We start from the raw sequence: 17,831 nt of genomic DNA on the forward strand, positions 1-17,831 counted from the left end.
TTTAACCTGGAGACAATAGGTTATGTGTAACCTCAATTCTGCAAATTGCAGTTATAGCCTTAAGCCAGGTCACTTTCAATTGCCTGGTAGAGAAACAAGCCCACTTAACTTATGGCTAATTAAATGAACTTGCTTAAACTTGAATTCCTGTGATGGGCTCTTTGAACTGTTGTCATGTGCTTGGTCTTGATGGCAGTAAGGACTGCAGAAGCAGGAGGCAAAATTCTACCTTGGATGTGGGTGAAAGTCACCCAGACTGGCTGCCTGCCACTAATGCTCAGCTCTGTGAGCAGGGCTGACTTTTTCTGTCTTCAGCTGATGAAGAAGGTGTGATGCAATGCTTGATCTTGTACTGACTGCTTATATTTGCTGTTAATATTTGTGATTCGTGGCTTTGGAATAACAACCCTTCAAAACTTCACCTTGAGTTCCATTGTGTGACTCGGTGCTGGGTTTTGAGTCGTGCCTGTTGCCATTCCCAGCAGGAATATGGTGCCATTGCAATTCAAGTTTAGTGTGCCAGAGCTACACAAGTGTCCACTAGAGACATCTCTTAATGTCACCAGGCTGCTTTTTCCTCCTCCCAAAGAGAAATGGAGCTTCCTGTTGATTTAGTGCAAACCAGCAAAGTGTCACAGAGAAACTTGGTCTGCTTCTGCCAGCTCTGTCATTGATGGAGCAGCTGAGATAATGTGGGGAACTGGATTCTTTGGGCTGGTAGAGAAAGAGCCTAACCCTACAAAGAAAAACAATTTTTCCTTGATGAGTTGAATCAGCTGGTTCTGTGGTCAGTCGCTAAATCCAATTTGAGTTGGAGGGAGGGAAATAAACCTTTTAAGCTTTTTTTTTTTTTTTTTATTAATCAGCTTAGCTAAGCTCTAAAATCATATCCATGAGCAGAGACAAAAAGAATCCCAGCAGAGTCTTTGCATTAGTTTAAATTCAGTTTGGTTTTTGGTTTTTTTTATTTTTTTTAGAAAAGAATGAAAGCCAGTGTCAGTGTCCAGAAGCAAGTTAAAAATAATCACTTATCTAAGCAGATCTTCATTTGCTCAGTTAGTATTTTGCAGAGGCACAAGGTTTTTAAACTGTAGCAGTCAAAGCACTCTAAAATGCAGCTGCTTGTCCAGCTTAGCATAAGGACACAGACTGGGAAGGTTCAAAAGGGCAAGTCAGGTTAAATAATCTTCAGACTGTCAGTGGACAGAGCTCTGCAAAAAGGCTTAAATGCTGTTTGGCACTAATTTTATCCAGGCTTTTTAGCTCTGAGGTCTTTTTGGCTTATCTGCCCAGTGAGATCTTTGCTTTCCACATTTTGAGTTACTTTCCTAATTTTTTGACATAACTACCATCCTTTTTTTTTTTTTGGTTCAGTTTAGTCTTGGTTGCACAGGATGTGTTTTGGATGCAGAGTCTATATTCCCAATTATTTCTGCATCACAGAAGCTTCATTTCAACTCAGCCCCCACTGGTGCCACCTTGCCCAGCTGGTGAAACTCTAAGCAGGTGTCTGAAAGCTCCTAGAGATGTTTAGTAATAAAATCAGCTGCTGGTCTAACATTTGAAGTCAGTTCTGAATTAGTAGATATATTTCTCTGAGGTTTAAAACAATATTTATGCTTTTTGTGCTTTAGAGGTTATATTTCTCAGTGGTCTCTCTGTGGTTTGTGTTGCTCCGTTCTGTGAGAAGAAAAAGAGGAAATTTTAATGTTTTAGATACCGAGCTGCCAGCTGCTAGTGACAGTAAGGGACACTGATGCAATGCAAAATACTTCTTTAGAAGAGTTTCTGGGACAATGTGAAAAGGAAGTTTGTTTTTATTGCTTCTATGATCTTTGTTGGCGAAACTTACCTTGAGAAAACCATTTCCTGTTAGTACTGGGTTCTGCTTTCTTTGCCTCCCCCTTACCATTGTGCTTGAAATGATCAGTGTCCTGCTATAAGGATCAAATTGGAAGCAGTTTTCCACTTCTGTGAGATGGAAACACCTTGAGCACCCAAAGCAGAAATTTAATAGCATTAGGCCATGTGGTACTAGTTAATACTAAAACTGAGACACTTGAAACAATGTTCTTGTCATAAATGTGGAAGCTTTGCATCTGAGAGGCTGGATGACTCATATATTTTTTTTCTTTGGGCCACTTTGGATGGTATGATCAAAGAGAAACTTGTCCAAATTGATCCTTATAACATAATTTCTCTGTATTCCAAGTGATGATTTTATAGTTTCTTCCTCTGCATAATAATAAAGGATGATGGAAGGTATTTCTGCATATTTTGAAGTAGCGTTGAACACGATCTGCTGTGATCTGTCTGTGCCCTTAAATATTTTCCTGCCAGTGGTTTGAAGCCTTGATCTCTCAGTAACCATAATGAAAACCTCTGTTCTGTTACAGAGATGTGGTCTTGCACAATGTGCAGGAAGGTCAGGGCAACTTCCTCCCTTGTTTGAGGGGGGAGGTATTGCACAGATATTCTGCTCTCTGCAATTGGAGACAGACTCTTGAGTACAGCTAAATAATCCAGGATGCTGAAGGGAAAAGGGTTCCATCTCCCTGTCCCAAACTGAGTTATCAGCAGAAGACAGCATTTTGTTCCCTCTAATAAAAAAGAAGTGGTGGTAATTTACAATTGCACTGGGGAGTAGGATTAGGAAAAAAAGGACTGTGATAAATTCTGCTTCTATCAGAGATTGGACAGCCAAAGTTCACTTCAATACTATGCAGAAATATCCTATAGATGTAATATAATATGCTTTAGGAACAGAGCAAGATGGGATTTTTTGGGATGGGGCAGGGGGTTGGAGGATAAAACCCCTTATTTTCTGTTTCACTTGTTTGAACTAATCTTCACTCCTGTAACCTGTCCATTCCGTGCCTCGGGCTGCAGGATGATGAAGACAATAACACGTCTCCATAAGTCCATGATGTTTTTAGAGTACTTTACAAGCAATTCTTGGACCTGGAGCACTGAGAACGTGACTATGCTGATGAACCAGCTCACCCCCGAGGACAAAAAGGCAAGAAGTGGCTGTGAGGCTGATGGGGGGCAGCAACTCCAGATGGAATAAACTGACCTGACCCAGCAGGAACTCAGCACTGCAGCTTCCTGGAGATCCTTTCAGATGGGCCAGGGCTGTGGGAAAAGCTGCACCAGTGCCATGAGGAGATGAGCAAGGCCAGGGGAAGTGAAAGAAGGATGACAGTTTGTTGAGGGACAAGGAAAAGTTGTTTCTTCCCAGGTTTAACTTTGCTCCCAATTTTCCCTACCTCCTCCACCAGCAATGGCTCAGGTGCCCCAGTTGAATTTAAACTTCCCTTCTGCTATGACTTTGGTTAATATTCAGCAGAATAAAAATCACCAGCTATAGCTCTAAAAACTCAGATTTAGAGTTTGAATGTTCTTATACATAGGAGTACATTCATACTCTAAAACCCTTGGAACAGTTTTGTCACTCTGAAGATGTCTTTGCTACTGAAATGTTTTCCAGAATCAGTTCAGTAGTTACATTGCAGAAAAGCTGCCAAATTTTAAATAAGCCGTCTAAAAGTAGGAAATAAAACAGCTTTTGGTGATTTTTGTGTGGATGGTATTTGTACCCCTTCCTGTCCTCTTGCTTCCTCCTAGCAACTTGAGTTCAGGAAAAATTTGAAAAACAAAATGCCAGACACCAGAGCTTCAAACTTTCAGTATTTTTAAATTGTTGCATTTTGTTGGGATTTGAACACTGGCACTGTAGAATCTTTAGACAAGGGAATCAATATATCAGTAAAAAAAACCTTATGTATCAAATTCATCATAATGATCTGCTCTCCTGCAGAAGGCACTCAGATGGTTTTATTTCAAATATAACTGTACAACTCCAAGCACAGCTACCAGAACCCTGCACTTACCAAGCAGTGAAATTGGCACAGAACAATGTTTATTTTAGAGCATATTAGAATTACTTAGTTGCTTAAAAATAAATAACATACTAGAAGATAGTTATTTTTGGAATGGAATTCCTTACAGACAGATGAAATAGGAAAACTGGGAAGTGAAGAGAGGAGGGAAAATAAGGCATGAAGTGATTGAAATTTGGAAGAGATGATGTCAGAAGCTGGTGGTTGAATCAGAAATGGAACCTAAATCTGGGCTGTTTGTAGGATTAAGGATAGGCAAATTGAATTTATCTGGAATGAAGACATTTATTTTCATTTAAATTATATAGAGGTGAATTTTTAGGCAGCTCACAGTGAAAGCTTTTCTCTCATGCAGACATTTAATTTTGACGTTCGACAACTACACTGGGCAGAATATATGGAAAATTATTGCCTGGGAACCAAGAAATACGTGCTGAATGAAGAAATGTCAGGCCTCCCTGCAGCTAGGAAACACTTAAATAAGTGAGTATAATCTTAATTTTTTTTATTTCAGGTATAATTTTCTATTTTCTGTGCCCTGCATTTATCCAGGTTTGCTTTTCTATGTAATGACTTAATTGTTGGTAACAACTGTTCAGGCTTTCCACAATTCTTCTGTTCCAGTCCAGTGGTCTGAAGCATTTTCTGAAGCAGATTTGTAGCTCTTGAGTTGCTGCCAGAATTCATAGTTACAGTATCAGTTTGGGATCAGTGGTGTGGATGCTGTAATCCAGGTTTTTGATTTTCCCCACGGATCTTTTGGAAGGTCCAAGGTAGATGGCTGCACAGGTGAGAATGGCTGCTTTGGGAGGTTTCATGGAGCAATAGCTGCTCTGGGATTGTGAGTTTTTGAGGCAGGTGAGGAAACAGGCAGAGACTCTGCACTTCAGAGCAGGACATTTCAATGTTGGTGCTCTAGGATGAGCTCCTTTAGCCTTTTCCCTGTGGTTTAATTCCTGCCATTTGGATGGATTGGTACTGTCCTGAACTTTGTTAGCACAGTCGCCCTTCTTTTGTTCTTGGCTGGTTCATCAAGCTGTAGACTTTGACTTGTCTCTTTTAAGAGTGAAATAAAAATCATCTTGTTGTGCAATGCTACATCACGTGTGCAATCCTGACAGCACAAAGAGAAACTATCCAGGTCATGACTTGTGTTGTCACTCTAAAGACAAGGATTTGCAGCTGTGGAGGGGTTTGGTGTATGTTAAAAGGATAAATACACTTTGGAAAGATAGCATCTGTGATAATTGTGGAAATAGCTAAATGAGTGTCCCCTCTGGGTTATTTTGTTTGGGTGTTTTTTTTAACATTCCTATTTAGATGCCATTAAAAAGTGCACAGAAATGATCACATAGTTGTTATTCTTTGTGCCAAAGGAGCATTGTGAAAATAACACAAGAAATAATCTTGTATTGGAGCAGCCTCTGGTTGTCCCCAGCTCTAAAGTTTGTAAGTGGATTGTTTAGCAAGAGGTTTAGATTCTGACTTACATTTACTCTGAGGTATTAATTTTGTCTCTCTTGTTACCATCTAGTTCTTAACTCTAATCTGAATTTGGAGTTCACTGCCACAGCATTAACCAGATTTGGCAGCCCAGGGGACATTTTTCTCCAGGGAACCGCGGGGTAGATTTGTTCGTCAAGTGGAACAGTGTTGTTTTTGTAACACATTTAACCTGCTTTTCTCTGCAAATAAAATCTGTAAAGGAGCCCAGCCTTACCTGTAAACAAGATAAAGGCAGTGTTTCCCTAAAATGAGCTGCCTTTAAAATATAAATTGTCACGACCTACTGAGCCAAAGAGATTGTTGTGTTTCGAAGAAATCTGAGCAAATTCTGGTTGCTGTTTTTCTTGAAGCTTCCATCTCTACGTGTGAGAAGATTGCTAAAAAGCACAGTTGCTCTAAAAGGTCACTTAGTTTATCCTACACTTTAAAAAGAGTTCCTTGAGGAGGAAGGAGTTTAAAATTGCAGTGAAGAGGCTGGGTTCCTTGGCTGGAAACATCTGGAAAATCTGATGAGTTCTTATGGTGGCGTAAGGTGGTTTGGTTTTGTTTCTTGTTATTGTCATCAGCGACAGTCACAGTTACTTCCACATATTTAAGAAGTTTTAAGTATGTGGTGGAGAGAAGGGGAAGTTGAGAGTGTTAAATATTTTTTTGTTGGCAGCCTTCTATAGTTACCACGGTGATGTTGTTGGCTTTAGGTTTCCATTGAGCAGAAATCCATGTGAGCAACAGACTCTACTCCTTGGATTTTCATTCTGCATTTCAGCAGTGGGAAACCTTCTCTGTTTGTTACTCACTTCTGTCATTACTCATAACGTATCTTGAGATGAACAGAAAAACAAATTGCATTCTACACCACAAGTTAATTTTTAGAGTGCCCTTTTTTCCTCAGAGTCTTTGTACCTCTGTCCTCAGCGATCACTTTTGTTTTTGCCCAGGTTGAGGAACATTCGCTACGGCTTCAACACGATCCTGGTGATCCTGATCTGGCGGATCTTCATCGCAAGGTCGCAGATGGCAAGGAACATCTGGTACTTTGTGGTTAGTCTGTGCTACAAGTTCCTCTCCTACTTCAGAGCCTCCAGCACGATGAGATACTGAGGAAGAGAATTTAGCATTAGGACATCTATGCATATGGTGGTCTAACTGCACAAACCCTGTCCCATGTAGTCATCTCACATTTCGTCAGGCATAATTTCATTTTGAATTGAAGTGAGAAATAACCGCTATGGTATCTGTAAAGTTAGCTGTGTATCTTCTGGAAACAGAGCAAATAAAAAGGGCAAGTGCCACACTGAATTGGCTTAAAAAAGCATTTAGATAACTTTAACTCTTTGACCTGGAGAAGACATATTAGACCACTGACCAACATAACTGTGCAATTTGGAACGTGTTTGATTGGAATCTGCCTTAACATGATTTTTTTTTTTCTTTTAAGTTTTACTCCACATTGAGCAAGATAAATATTGGCATAGTAGATACTAGTTGCTGTAGACCTATTTATTTGAAATTCTTCTAAATTACAAAGGGTTTTACGAGTTGCAAAAGTGTGCAAATGACTCTGAATCTCCTGAAATAAAATAATTGAGAACTTTTGTAATTTGTCTTTAGGTTTTGCCACTTCTTCCCTTCCCCTCAAAGTAGGGATGCAACAATGGTGCCTCCTTTGCTTTAAAAGGAAAAAAAGAAATTAAAAAAATGAACCAACCTTCCTTATTTACTGAAAGGCCTTTTGTATATCTGGGCTTCAGAATGTACTTTGTGATTCGGTTCTGTGCTTGAACCTGGCTGTGTCCAACTTGCATTTGTGTGCTGAACATGAACAATTTGCTACTCTGAGAGCAGAACTGATCCTTGCATTGAGCAGATAAAAGCAAGTGTTGCCCAGAGAAGGGTAAATAAAGTCATTGACTGTCTGCTTTTTAATGACATTTTTTTTGATGTTAAGAACACAGAGCCAGCACTTCTTCTGACTTCAAAGGGTAAATGTAATGAAAAGGAATTTATTATGCTTGGTTGCTGTTTATATTGCTGGTAATGGTAGCTGGACAAGCTGTAGACATTCATTAAGAGGTACACCTGTTTTCCAGTTGTAAGCAATGTTAGCAAATATTTCAAGAATTAATCATTTTTTTCAAAATCTCTGAGCATGGGCAACACCAATGCACAAGCACACTTTCTCATCCCTGCCCTGGTAAAACCTCATTTCACTGGGCAAGCAGAGTAAGATGCACCTTGCTCCAAAATCAATAGATAGTAACAGTTCTTCCATCTGTCTTTTAACTTAAATTATTAGGTTTAAACCTGAGGAAATCTGGGGAGGGTTTTTTTTTTTTTTTTAATTTTACCTTGTTTCAGTAGGGAAGGCATTTGTAAAAATGACAAGCTGTAAGAAAAGGTTGAATCCTTGTTTCTTTAATCCAAGGCAATATGTGAAAATCCCTTTAAATTTGAGAACACTTTAGTGTTCCTCTAAGTCATGCACTGACCAGCACCCTTGCCCAGTGTTTTGTTCATACAAATCAGTTTGTACTGATGAATTTGTTCTTGAATCTGCCTGCAAAGGCAAATAATGACTTAATTACACAAGAACTACATTATACTTGCCCTTGCTAGTTTTTTGTCTTATTGAATTAAATTTGTAAAGAACTTATTTTGCTATTCTTCTAAAACCTCTTACTTTAAAGAGAACACCTTTCCTGCAGGTGTATATCTCATTTTGAAAAGATAATGGCTTCCTTGTTGAAGCTAAATATTCTGTAGTAAGTAGTAAAGCTGTAATTCCTTTTTAAAATTACTGGTGTATATATAAAGCTAGCAATGAAAAGCCTAAATGGTCTAGGACCACACCTTGTGTGAGAGACCTCTGAGTGTGGCTGAAATCAATTAAGGCTTCTGTGCTTGGAGATGTTACACTTTTACAGATACAGTAGGTGTATTTTTAGCTGCCTCCCCAAGTATCTCACTAGACCTGAAAGCATTCCTGAATTAGAGACTTTATTCCGAGGGCTCCTGTCCAGTGACACCCCTTGTCCCACCTTGGCACGTGGCTGAAGTTTGCAAAGATAAGTTCATCATACTCTGAAAGTTTTTCTGAGAAACAATCCACGTAGGGATTTTGGTTGTTTCTAACTGTAAACATAATAAATGAACATTATAACGTGATACTGCTAACGTTGATCTGTTAATACTGAAATCAACTATGAAGCCAATGAACTGATTACTTCTGGCCCAAGACACTGCTTAGAAATTTAGTCTTGGATAAACAACAAAGAGAGGGATTACTTTAAGCCTAAGCTTATTTAACCTCTACACTAAACATTTGCCAATTTAGAAACCCATTTTTTTACCCTCCTTGGAGACTGTTCTGTGCCCTGTTGGTATTTTACACCAATTCATCAGTCATCCTACTGAACTGACAGTAGATTCAGTGTCACGTTTATTCTGCTGGTTTTGTCACTTCCCATGGTCAGTCTGTGAAATTCTACCTGGAGCTACTGGGTTTTTTCCATAGGGAGCCCTGTCCTCCTGCAGTTCTTCACACCAGTGATTGCACACAAAGGATGTTGGGCAGAAATACACTGGAAATAGATTTTGGTCCACGAAGGCAGACTCAGTGTTTTGATTAGGGAGTTACAGGAGGGGCATCAGCTGGAACAGACTTAAACAACATTATCACTGAACTGTTACTGGTATTTAAATTGGGGACCAGGAAAAAAATGACATTTTCCTGTAATATTTTTCTCTGCTGTAGGAACAGATGTTTGGAAACAAATGCTAAATCTGTGAGCTTTTCTAAGACATAAACAGAAATATTGGGTGCCTTTGTTTGTAAACCAAAAATAAACAAATCCCTTGAAAGTGCTGTTACAGTGTTCATTGTATCTTTTTATGTTGTTCTGTCTAATTTGTGGAAAATACCCAGATAATGCAAATGTATGTGCACACGCTCTTTTCCTTTGTGAGAAACTGTGAAAATTAAATTACTGACTAATGTGCATTTAAAAAAAAGCAAAACAGAAAAACTTCACAATCACAAACCAAAACTTAAACCCCAGAAAACCCAGCAAACCTCCAGAATCTAAACCTTCATGAGCTGATACCAGAGCACAGGGTGAGGTGTCCCTGGTCACGGGGGCTTTTTTATGTGTCAGCCTTTGTCCCCTTGCTGTCATTGCTTGTTCATTTCTGCTATTAGTTTCAAATTTATGCAAATACTACGAACCCATCTGCATTTTCACCACTGGTTTAAAAAAGGTACTGTGGTTTTGCAGAAGATTTAGGATTAACATCTCAAACAACTCCAGTTATTTATGGCATCTACATTTCATGGTGAGGGAGGGAAAGGTAGCGTTAATTTAACAAAATCCTGTGGGTTTTTGGTTTTTAACCTTCATTTCTTGGAATATTCAGTTTTCAGTTTCCTCCTTTTTTTGTCAAGACTTCAATCCTAAAGATGTGAAAGCTTCTTTGGGGTTTGGGGTCTGCCAGCTTTAAGCTCAACCTTTCCTTTAAGACTAACAAACCAAACCAAGACAGTTTTTGTTGGTCCCAAATTCAGACTTGGGAGCAAAGAGCAGAAAGGTTTAAAGATGCTGTCCCCTCTGCCTTGTGCTGTTGAACACTTTGCCCTTTCTCCACAGCACAGAGTTAAATGCTGTGTTGCTGAGAAGCAAATGAACAGGTTTGTAAAGGTAACTTGGGTTGAGAAATGCCCAGCACTGAGCTGGGAGCCAAAAACTTCCCATAACGTTTGTACCTTACAATTTCCCAGCCTGTTGAGCAGATTTGAAAACAGAAATGAGGAAAAGCCACCAAAGATTCCCTGCTCTGGAGAAATGTATTTAAGTGTATTTTTGTTTGTCAATCTCTCTGTGCTGAAGCAGTTTTTGGTCTGGCCTGGAGACATTCTCTGTGTGTTGGAGTAAATCTCTAGAAACAGCGGAGCTGACTGGAATTATCAGCTCTTCTTATCAACATGTGCCTGCCATTAAATTGAGAGGTGCAGGTTGACAGGTGTCACTTAGCACTTTCAGTTCCAGGTTTCCTTCCTCTGGTGGAGATTGCTCAGCCCCTCAGGCAGCTCTGGCCTCCCTTCTGCTGCAGAGCACTTCCAGTTCATGGTTGTGTAACTGAGCTGCTGCTCTGCCATCTCAAACTAAATTTAACCCCGCTTCCACTTCCCAGATATTTATAAATGCTTTTCTCCTTCTTGTTATCTCAGTGCTTTTCTTCAGTGCAGGAGCTTTGGCTTTCCCTGCTCCACAGCTATTGTGACTCACTGATGGGTAATTAGTAATTATGCAACTGTCTCTTCTGGAATAGGGAAAGATGACAGCTTTTATTCTCCCTGGGGTGAACAGGAGGAGCTGTGCCTAATTGGTGAGAGCACGAGTTCCCACACATTAATGCACTGGAATGCTCGGAGCACTGGCCCTAGGTGGGGTGAATGGGACTTTTTAATTCTTGATTCAGTTACAGGCATCAACCTCAAGTGTTGGGATTGTTACCATAAGCCTTTAATGTCATTCTGATTGAACTGTTGTGCCTTTGAGGATTGGGATTCTGGAGCTGCTCTCACTTTTGGAGAAATGGAAAAATGAAAACCACCACTTAGTTAGAATGTTCTGGGGTGTAGAATGAGCGTTAAATCTTTAATTGCCCTTGCCCCTTATGGCAGGAGTTTCTGCTGTGTCCTTTCCAGTCCAGTCCAGAAAGGGGCTGTGCAATTCTTGTTTTCATCAATAAAACATCTGATTTGTCACCTCAGTGAAAATGATTCAGTACTTGGGCACTATTAACGTTTGTATGTCAGCCTTCATCCACATTCAAGATGGCATAACATAATTTAATTATTTTTATCTTTATGGAACTCAGTTGCTCACCCTTTCTTGCTTCATTCCTGATGAAATGATCCCAGAACTGGATGTCCAGGACACAAATAGTTCTTGCTGTTTTAGGCACCTACTTGGGTGGAATTCAAGAATCTAAAGCTGGGAGACCTGACTTCCTCTAGTATTCAGCTTTCTCGGTATGATTCAGAATCATAAGGCAAATGCTTAAAATAAGCAGAGACTTTGCAAAAGCAGTCACATTGTGGGGTGGGGGAGAGAGAGAGACCTGTGGAAACAAAAGGAAATGGTTGAATTAAGGGAGAAGGAGGCTGAATATGGCTAATATTTGTTCTCATGTGTTCTCCAACTGTGTGAAATCACCTTTTTACTGGTTGGTTTTTGTTTGCTTTCAAACCCGTCTTGCCTTCCCTGTTTCATAAAGGCTCTCCCAATTTAGGTCAGAAACCTGCTGTTTGTTACGTGACACAGCACAGATTCAGAATCCTGTGCCTGGTGAGCTGGGGGAAGGATTCAAGTGAACTTGAGGCCAGATCTAACATAGGACTCCCAATAATCACCTTTTTCCTCTGTGTCACAGCCCAAGTAGGCAGCTTCCACCTTCAGGTCTTGGCTTCCATGTCCCCTTGCTGAAGAAGCTTTTTAAAAAGGAAGAGCCCAGCTCTGGATTTAAAAATGCCTCAGGAAGTTCTGGTGCTGGATTATCTTAGGGAGTGTTAGATTGCACTGAGCAAACCAAACTCTCATTTTCCTTCCCCACCCCGGATGCTGCCATTGGTGCCTCTGCTCTTGCCACCCACTCAACTGAGAAGAGACAGAAAGATTGGATGCTCTCAGCTGTAAACACTTGCTTAATGCCAGGCACTGTAGGGAAAACACCACTCTGGACTTTAAATTCAAGTTCTACTTCTTGGGAACAAGTGAAAGGGTTTTAATTTGCCTGGGCTAGCACATGCACTTCTGAGGCTGCTTGGTAAGCAGAGCATGTCTCACCACTTTTCAATCCAGGTGTGTGGTTTGAAGTCACAGCTAATCTCTCCTTGTCAGTGACACCTGTGCTTTTCCTCTGATAAATATTTGATTTGGAAAGAAAAGCATGCCAGGTAACTCCCACTCTGTGGCTCCAATTGAAAACCAAGTCTATCCATTTTTAATAGGAATGTGCTGCTCTTAGCCCAGTAAATCACCTTTGGGACACATCAGCTGCAGCTTCCTGCATTCCAGCTGCTTCCTGCACCTGCACAGGAGCTGCAAGAGCAGCAAATGCAACTGGAAATTCCTTGGGACCTTAGATGAAGATACTGTAGGGATTTCTACTCCAAATGTCTTCTGTGAAGTTGTTTTTTTAGAGCAGTGCTCTGGTTAGAGAGAGACAGAGAACAGTTCCATGTTTTCAAATGTTAAGTGATCTCCCTGTTTTATCAGCCTCTGCCATGACTGCAGGGAAAGTGCAGATAGGTGTTAAACTGTTGATAGAAAATGCTAAATTATGTCTGAATTAATGAGCTAAAATACTTCTAATATGGCTTGGTAAAAAGAAAAATGCTCTGAAAACTCAGAATATTGAAGCAGTTGGTGCTTTTCTCTTTAAAGGTTGTCCTAACACCTTGTCAAATAACTTTGCTTCTAATTAGAAATGAACTTTTTAAACCAAGTGCAAAAACATCTGCCAGTTCTTCTCAGCACTTCTTTTTTCCTTTGTTTTAGTGTAGTCTTGTCACTTGAGTCATTCTGGTGGAAACTTGGGGTTTTTGCTTCCAGTCTTGCTGAAATGTGATTTTCCTGGGAGCCAGCAGTGACCAATGTTGCTGTCCTGGGAGCTGAAGGAACAATTTGGGTGAAGGAACAAAAGATGCTCCTTTCACTTGTGGGATCTTTCTGGGTGCTTGGCATGCAGGTTGAGCAATGAACCTTTTAATGGCAGGAGTTTTTTGGGGTTAAAGTCTTTTGGGTGGTGTGCTGGCATGTGGTGACAACTTGCCCAAAAGAGCCATTTCCTCAGGCACTTGGGAGCCAGGAAAAGCGGAAAGTGGAAAGCCAGTGTCACCTGCACACTCTCAGTAACACCCTCCATAATCCTGAGAGGCTGTTGTCACCACACTGAAATGTTTTTGGCATTTGCTGCCATAAAGCTATTAAAACACGACAAGCCAAGAGGATGACTTGCATCATGAGGGATGATTATAATCTCAAAAGTGTGAAATCTCCATCCAGGTCATCTAAATTCCTCTTCCCACCTATGCCCCAGGGGCTGGTGGATCAGCTTCAAGACCAGCTGGTTATTTTTGGAAAGGCAGGTGGGAGAGTTTGGGGCAGGTGATTATTGGTGTGTGGTGCTGCCAAAGGACAGAGGTGTTGGAGAGTCACAGCCTGGGGCAGAACAAGTTCAGCTGTGCCTCCAGTGGTGCTGGAGGAAGAACTTGGAGCTGAGGGTGTCTGCTGTTCCATCCTGGGCTCTGGGAGCTGCTGCATCATCCCTCACCCCTCTGCCAAGTGCTGCTGGTCCCTCCAGCAGTGTCACAGCATCCCCCAGGAGTCACACACAGAACACAGGGGGGAGATGGGAGGAAACATTTCAACCTTTCTACAGAAATTACTGCTTGAGACTTGTCTAAAGCCTTCTGCCCTGCTTATGACAGCAAGAAATGTGCTTTAAAGGAGTGGGAAAGTGGTAAAAAGTATCTTTATAGATTTTATACAACTGGATTAAATGGAACCTGCAGAGCTCGTTGGTAGTGTTTGCACCTGGCTGAAAGAAGAGTGGAAAATGAAAGTTAAAAAGGAAGGTAGATGGTGAATCACCACTCCAAATCTTTTTACTGCTGTCCTTTCCTTTAGGGTGGGAATTGTAACTGCCTTCGAGATCGTGTTTGGGAAGTAAACGCTACCAAATTACAAACACTGTTTCTGCTCCTGCGGGAATTGCTCTTAGTTCACACTAAAATTGCTGCAGGGTGATGTCTCAGGCTGTTGAATTCTGTTCTGCCCAAATGAGGGGAGATAAAAGCTCCAAAGGCTGTAAGTGAAATTTGATTGTATTGCAGATTTTGAACAACAGACTCCTGGCCACTGTCTGGGATGTCTTTGGGCTGAAATAATTTGAATACACTGTGAATTGGTAAACTCTGCTTGGATTTAACTGCAGTGACATTTAGAGCTGTGTGTGCCATTAAGCTTACCAGAAAAGCAATATTCAATATTCTAAAGAAGTGACCTGCAATTACCCTTGCCATGCACTCAGGCTGCAACATTATCAGAGCAGATTTTCTGACACTGCTCTTCTCTCACCTCTTTTTCTTTGGAGAGGAGTGACTGAGGATTATTTGTGTGTTGGGAGCTGAGAACCAGAGCCCAGGTCACTCTTACCTGGTAATTAACTTCTTAAGCAGAGTCTTGCCTCGGGGGACTGTTTGTAAGTGGTTCCTTTAACGTTGTGCTTTAAAAGTACTTGAGTAAATAATCTACACAGGCAATGCTTTTCCAATTCACTCAAGTTTAGCACTTTGCAGACTCCATGCTAGGTTGTGATATTTATCCAGGCTGAACTGTATTAAAATTAAACGTTTTCTATCTCATTATGAAATAGCAGATTAAAATGCTAGTGCCAGCTTCCAAATTTAAAAAATCCCCTCTAAATCACGTGATTTTCTCTTTTTTTAGGTGTAGGTTCTGCAAGCACAGACACAAACACACCCACATAAATATAAATACACATAAATGTATGAGTGGCTTTCCAATGCCCATCTTTGTAGCAAAAGCTACAAAAAAATGGTTCCTGGGCTCTGTAACATTCCCCATTTTCCTGGCTAAGAGGAGTGCTCTGATTAAAGAGAAATTTCCTGGAAGGAGACAAAAAAGTGCCAAACCACCCAGCTCAGGGGCCATTTGAGGTTGGCCAATTAAAGCTACCCAGCAGCAGATGATTAAATTCAAACTTTAATTCTAAAAGCAGCACTTTTTAGTTCAAGAATCACGAGCTCTCTATAGGAGAGACCTTCACATGAGTGAAATCTGCAGTGCTTGCTGGGATATTTGGGTGCCAACAACAATCAAATTATGGCAAAATGGAGCTTCCTCTGCTCTCATTTGATTTGATCATTAAACCTCAGCTGGACTTCTCACAACTCCTCTGTAACTCCTCTGTAGCTCCTCAGCTGGAGTTGAACATACTGAATTATTTGGGTGTCCAGATGGTCAAAAATATGTGTAAAATATGCAACAGAAGAGTGGCATCTCAGAGCTGCTGAACTGATTTTTTTTGTTTGCTTCTCTTGTTTTTAATTATTTCAGCCTTTCTCCAACCTTTGCAGTGGCCACTCATACAGCACTAATTGATATGAAATCCTGATTTTGTTTATTCAGTTGTTTCATTTAATAATACAATCTTGTACCATGGGTTTCAGAGGGAGGAATGAATGAGTATAACTAAAAAAAAAAAATAGAATTTCAAGTTTAAGTTTTAAGCCAAAGTGCTGCCAAATTATTTTGTCGAGGTTTTTCCACTTTTATTAAGTCCGGGCAGTTGCTCTGTGTGTGTCAGTTTTACATTTAACTCAATCTGGGCTGGAGAACCTTGGCTGGAGGCAGCTCAGAGGTGACAGGAGCTGTGAGAGCCCAGGAAATCCGGCTGCAGCTGGAATTTTCCTGTTCCCCGTGGTGAATCCTGGCCCCTGGGAGAGGCTTTGGGGCTCTGCTTGGAAAGTGCCTGGGCACCCCTGGGCACAAGCCCTGCTCTCCTGTAACACTGACACTGCAATGATTAACTCCTCACAGCATCCTTCCTGAGCCTGCAGACACATTTCCCTTTGCTTTCCTGCTGCCTCAAGCACTTCAGGTTGTCAGACTCCACCAAGGCCACAGAGGACATCTCACATTGCAGGTAGAAATATTGGGGTGTGGCTTGTTTGTTTGTTTGTTTGGGGAATTTGTTAATTTTTTCTTTCTTTTCCTTTCTCTTTCTTTCTTTTTCTCTTTTCTTCTTTTTCTTCTTTTTCTTCTTTCTCTTTTCTCTTTTCTCTTTTCTCTTTTCTCTTTTCTCTTTTCTCTTTTCTCTTTTCTCTTTTCTCTTTTCTCTTTTCTCTTTTTTCTCTTTTCTCTTTTCTCTCTTCTCTCTTCTCTCTTCTCTTTTCTCTCTCCTTCCTTTCTCCTTCCTTTCTCCTTCCTTTCTCCTTCTTTCTCCTTCTTTTCCTTTCCCTTTCCCCTTTCCCCTTTCCCCTTTCCCCTTTCCCTTTTTCCTTTTTCCCTTTTCCTTTTTCCCTTTTCCTTTTTCCCTTTTCCTTTTTCCCTTTTCCTTTTTCCCTTTTCCTTTTTCCCTTTTCCCTTTCCCCTTTCCCCTTTTCCCTTTTCCCTTTTCCCTTTCCCTTTTCCCCTTTCCCTTTTCCCCTTTCCCTTTTCCCCTTTCCCCTTTCCCCTTTCCCCTTTCCCTTTTTCCCTTTTCCCTTTTCCCTTTTCCCCTTTCCCCTTTCCCCTTTCCCCTTTCCCCTTTCCCCTTTCCCCTTTCCCCTTTCCCCTTTCCCCTTTCCCCTTTCCCCTTTCCCCTTTCCCTTTTCCCTTTTCCCCTTTCCCTTTTCCCTTTCCCCTTTTCCCTTTCCCCTTTTCCCTTTCCCTTTTCCCTTTCCCTTCCCTTTTCCTTTCCCTCTGGATGTTCCTCACTCAGGTTTGCTGTGCTGTTTCCCTACCCCTATTTCCACTCCTCCACCTGCCCAAACAAACACACCAGCTCAAGCTTTCTGTGCTGAGGCTCTTTTTTTTCTTTTAAAGACACCAAAAACCACATTTTACCCCTGCCCCTTGCTCCAGAGAAAGCAGAGAGTTCCTAATCCATGAATTAGTGATGGAACCCCATCCATATTGCATTAGGGCAGAAAGTGGCGTGTGCTAACTTGATACAAACCAGCACAGGGTGGCAAAACCGAGAGAATTCTGCAGGATCTGTGTGACCTGTGGGCTTGACGTGGCACAGGGTGGCACAAAACAATAGACAGATATTATATTGTATTTATATATATATATATTATATTATATATAATATATTATATATAATATATTATATAAGTATATTATATAAGTATAATATATTATATTTTATATATAATATATTATATATTATATAGTAAGTATAATATATATATAAGTTATAAGTATATTTATCTTATTATATTATATGTATTATATTATAGAAGTATATTTATATAAGTATAAAATTATATAAGTATAATATATGTTATATATTTAAATTTAATTAAATAGATTGATATTTATTATATATATTATATATACATATTTATATATTTAATACATGTATTAAATATATAACTATTATATATTAATTATATATTAAGTTAAATTTATATGCATATTTTTATTTATGGGGAATATGGATCCAGCTGGAGAATTCTAAGCTCTGCACAGCTGGGAGCTGGGGAGCTTGACATGGCACAGGGTGGCACAAAATGAGAGAATTCTGCAGGATCTGTGTGACCTGTGGGCTTATCATGGCACAGGGTGGTACAAAACAAGAGAATTCTGCAGGATCTGTGATCTGTGGGCACAGAATGGCACAAAACAAGAG

General features: G+C 40.4%; 1 protein-coding gene across 3 annotated transcripts in view; it reads left to right on the forward strand.

The window, feature by feature from the left end:
* The window catches only part of FAR1 (fatty acyl-CoA reductase 1), a 33,896-nt gene extending 24,624 nt beyond the window's left edge, over positions 1 to 9,272 (forward strand). For all 3 annotated transcript variants that reach the window (XM_058843668.1, XM_058843678.1, XM_058843659.1), the window contains 3 exons: positions 2,890 to 3,019; positions 4,258 to 4,385; positions 6,347 to 9,272. In XM_058843668.1, the coding sequence (XP_058699651.1) occupies positions 2,890 to 3,019; positions 4,258 to 4,385; positions 6,347 to 6,509 (421 nt within the window). In that variant the 3' untranslated portion in view covers positions 6,510 to 9,272. The remainder of the gene's footprint in view (positions 1 to 2,889; positions 3,020 to 4,257; positions 4,386 to 6,346) is intronic.
* The last annotated feature ends 8,559 nt before the right edge of the window (positions 9,273 to 17,831 follow it).

Source organism: Poecile atricapillus, chromosome 1 (assembly GCF_030490865.1).
Source record: "Poecile atricapillus isolate bPoeAtr1 chromosome 1, bPoeAtr1.hap1, whole genome shotgun sequence".
NCBI lineage: Eukaryota > Metazoa > Chordata > Aves > Passeriformes > Paridae > Poecile > Poecile atricapillus.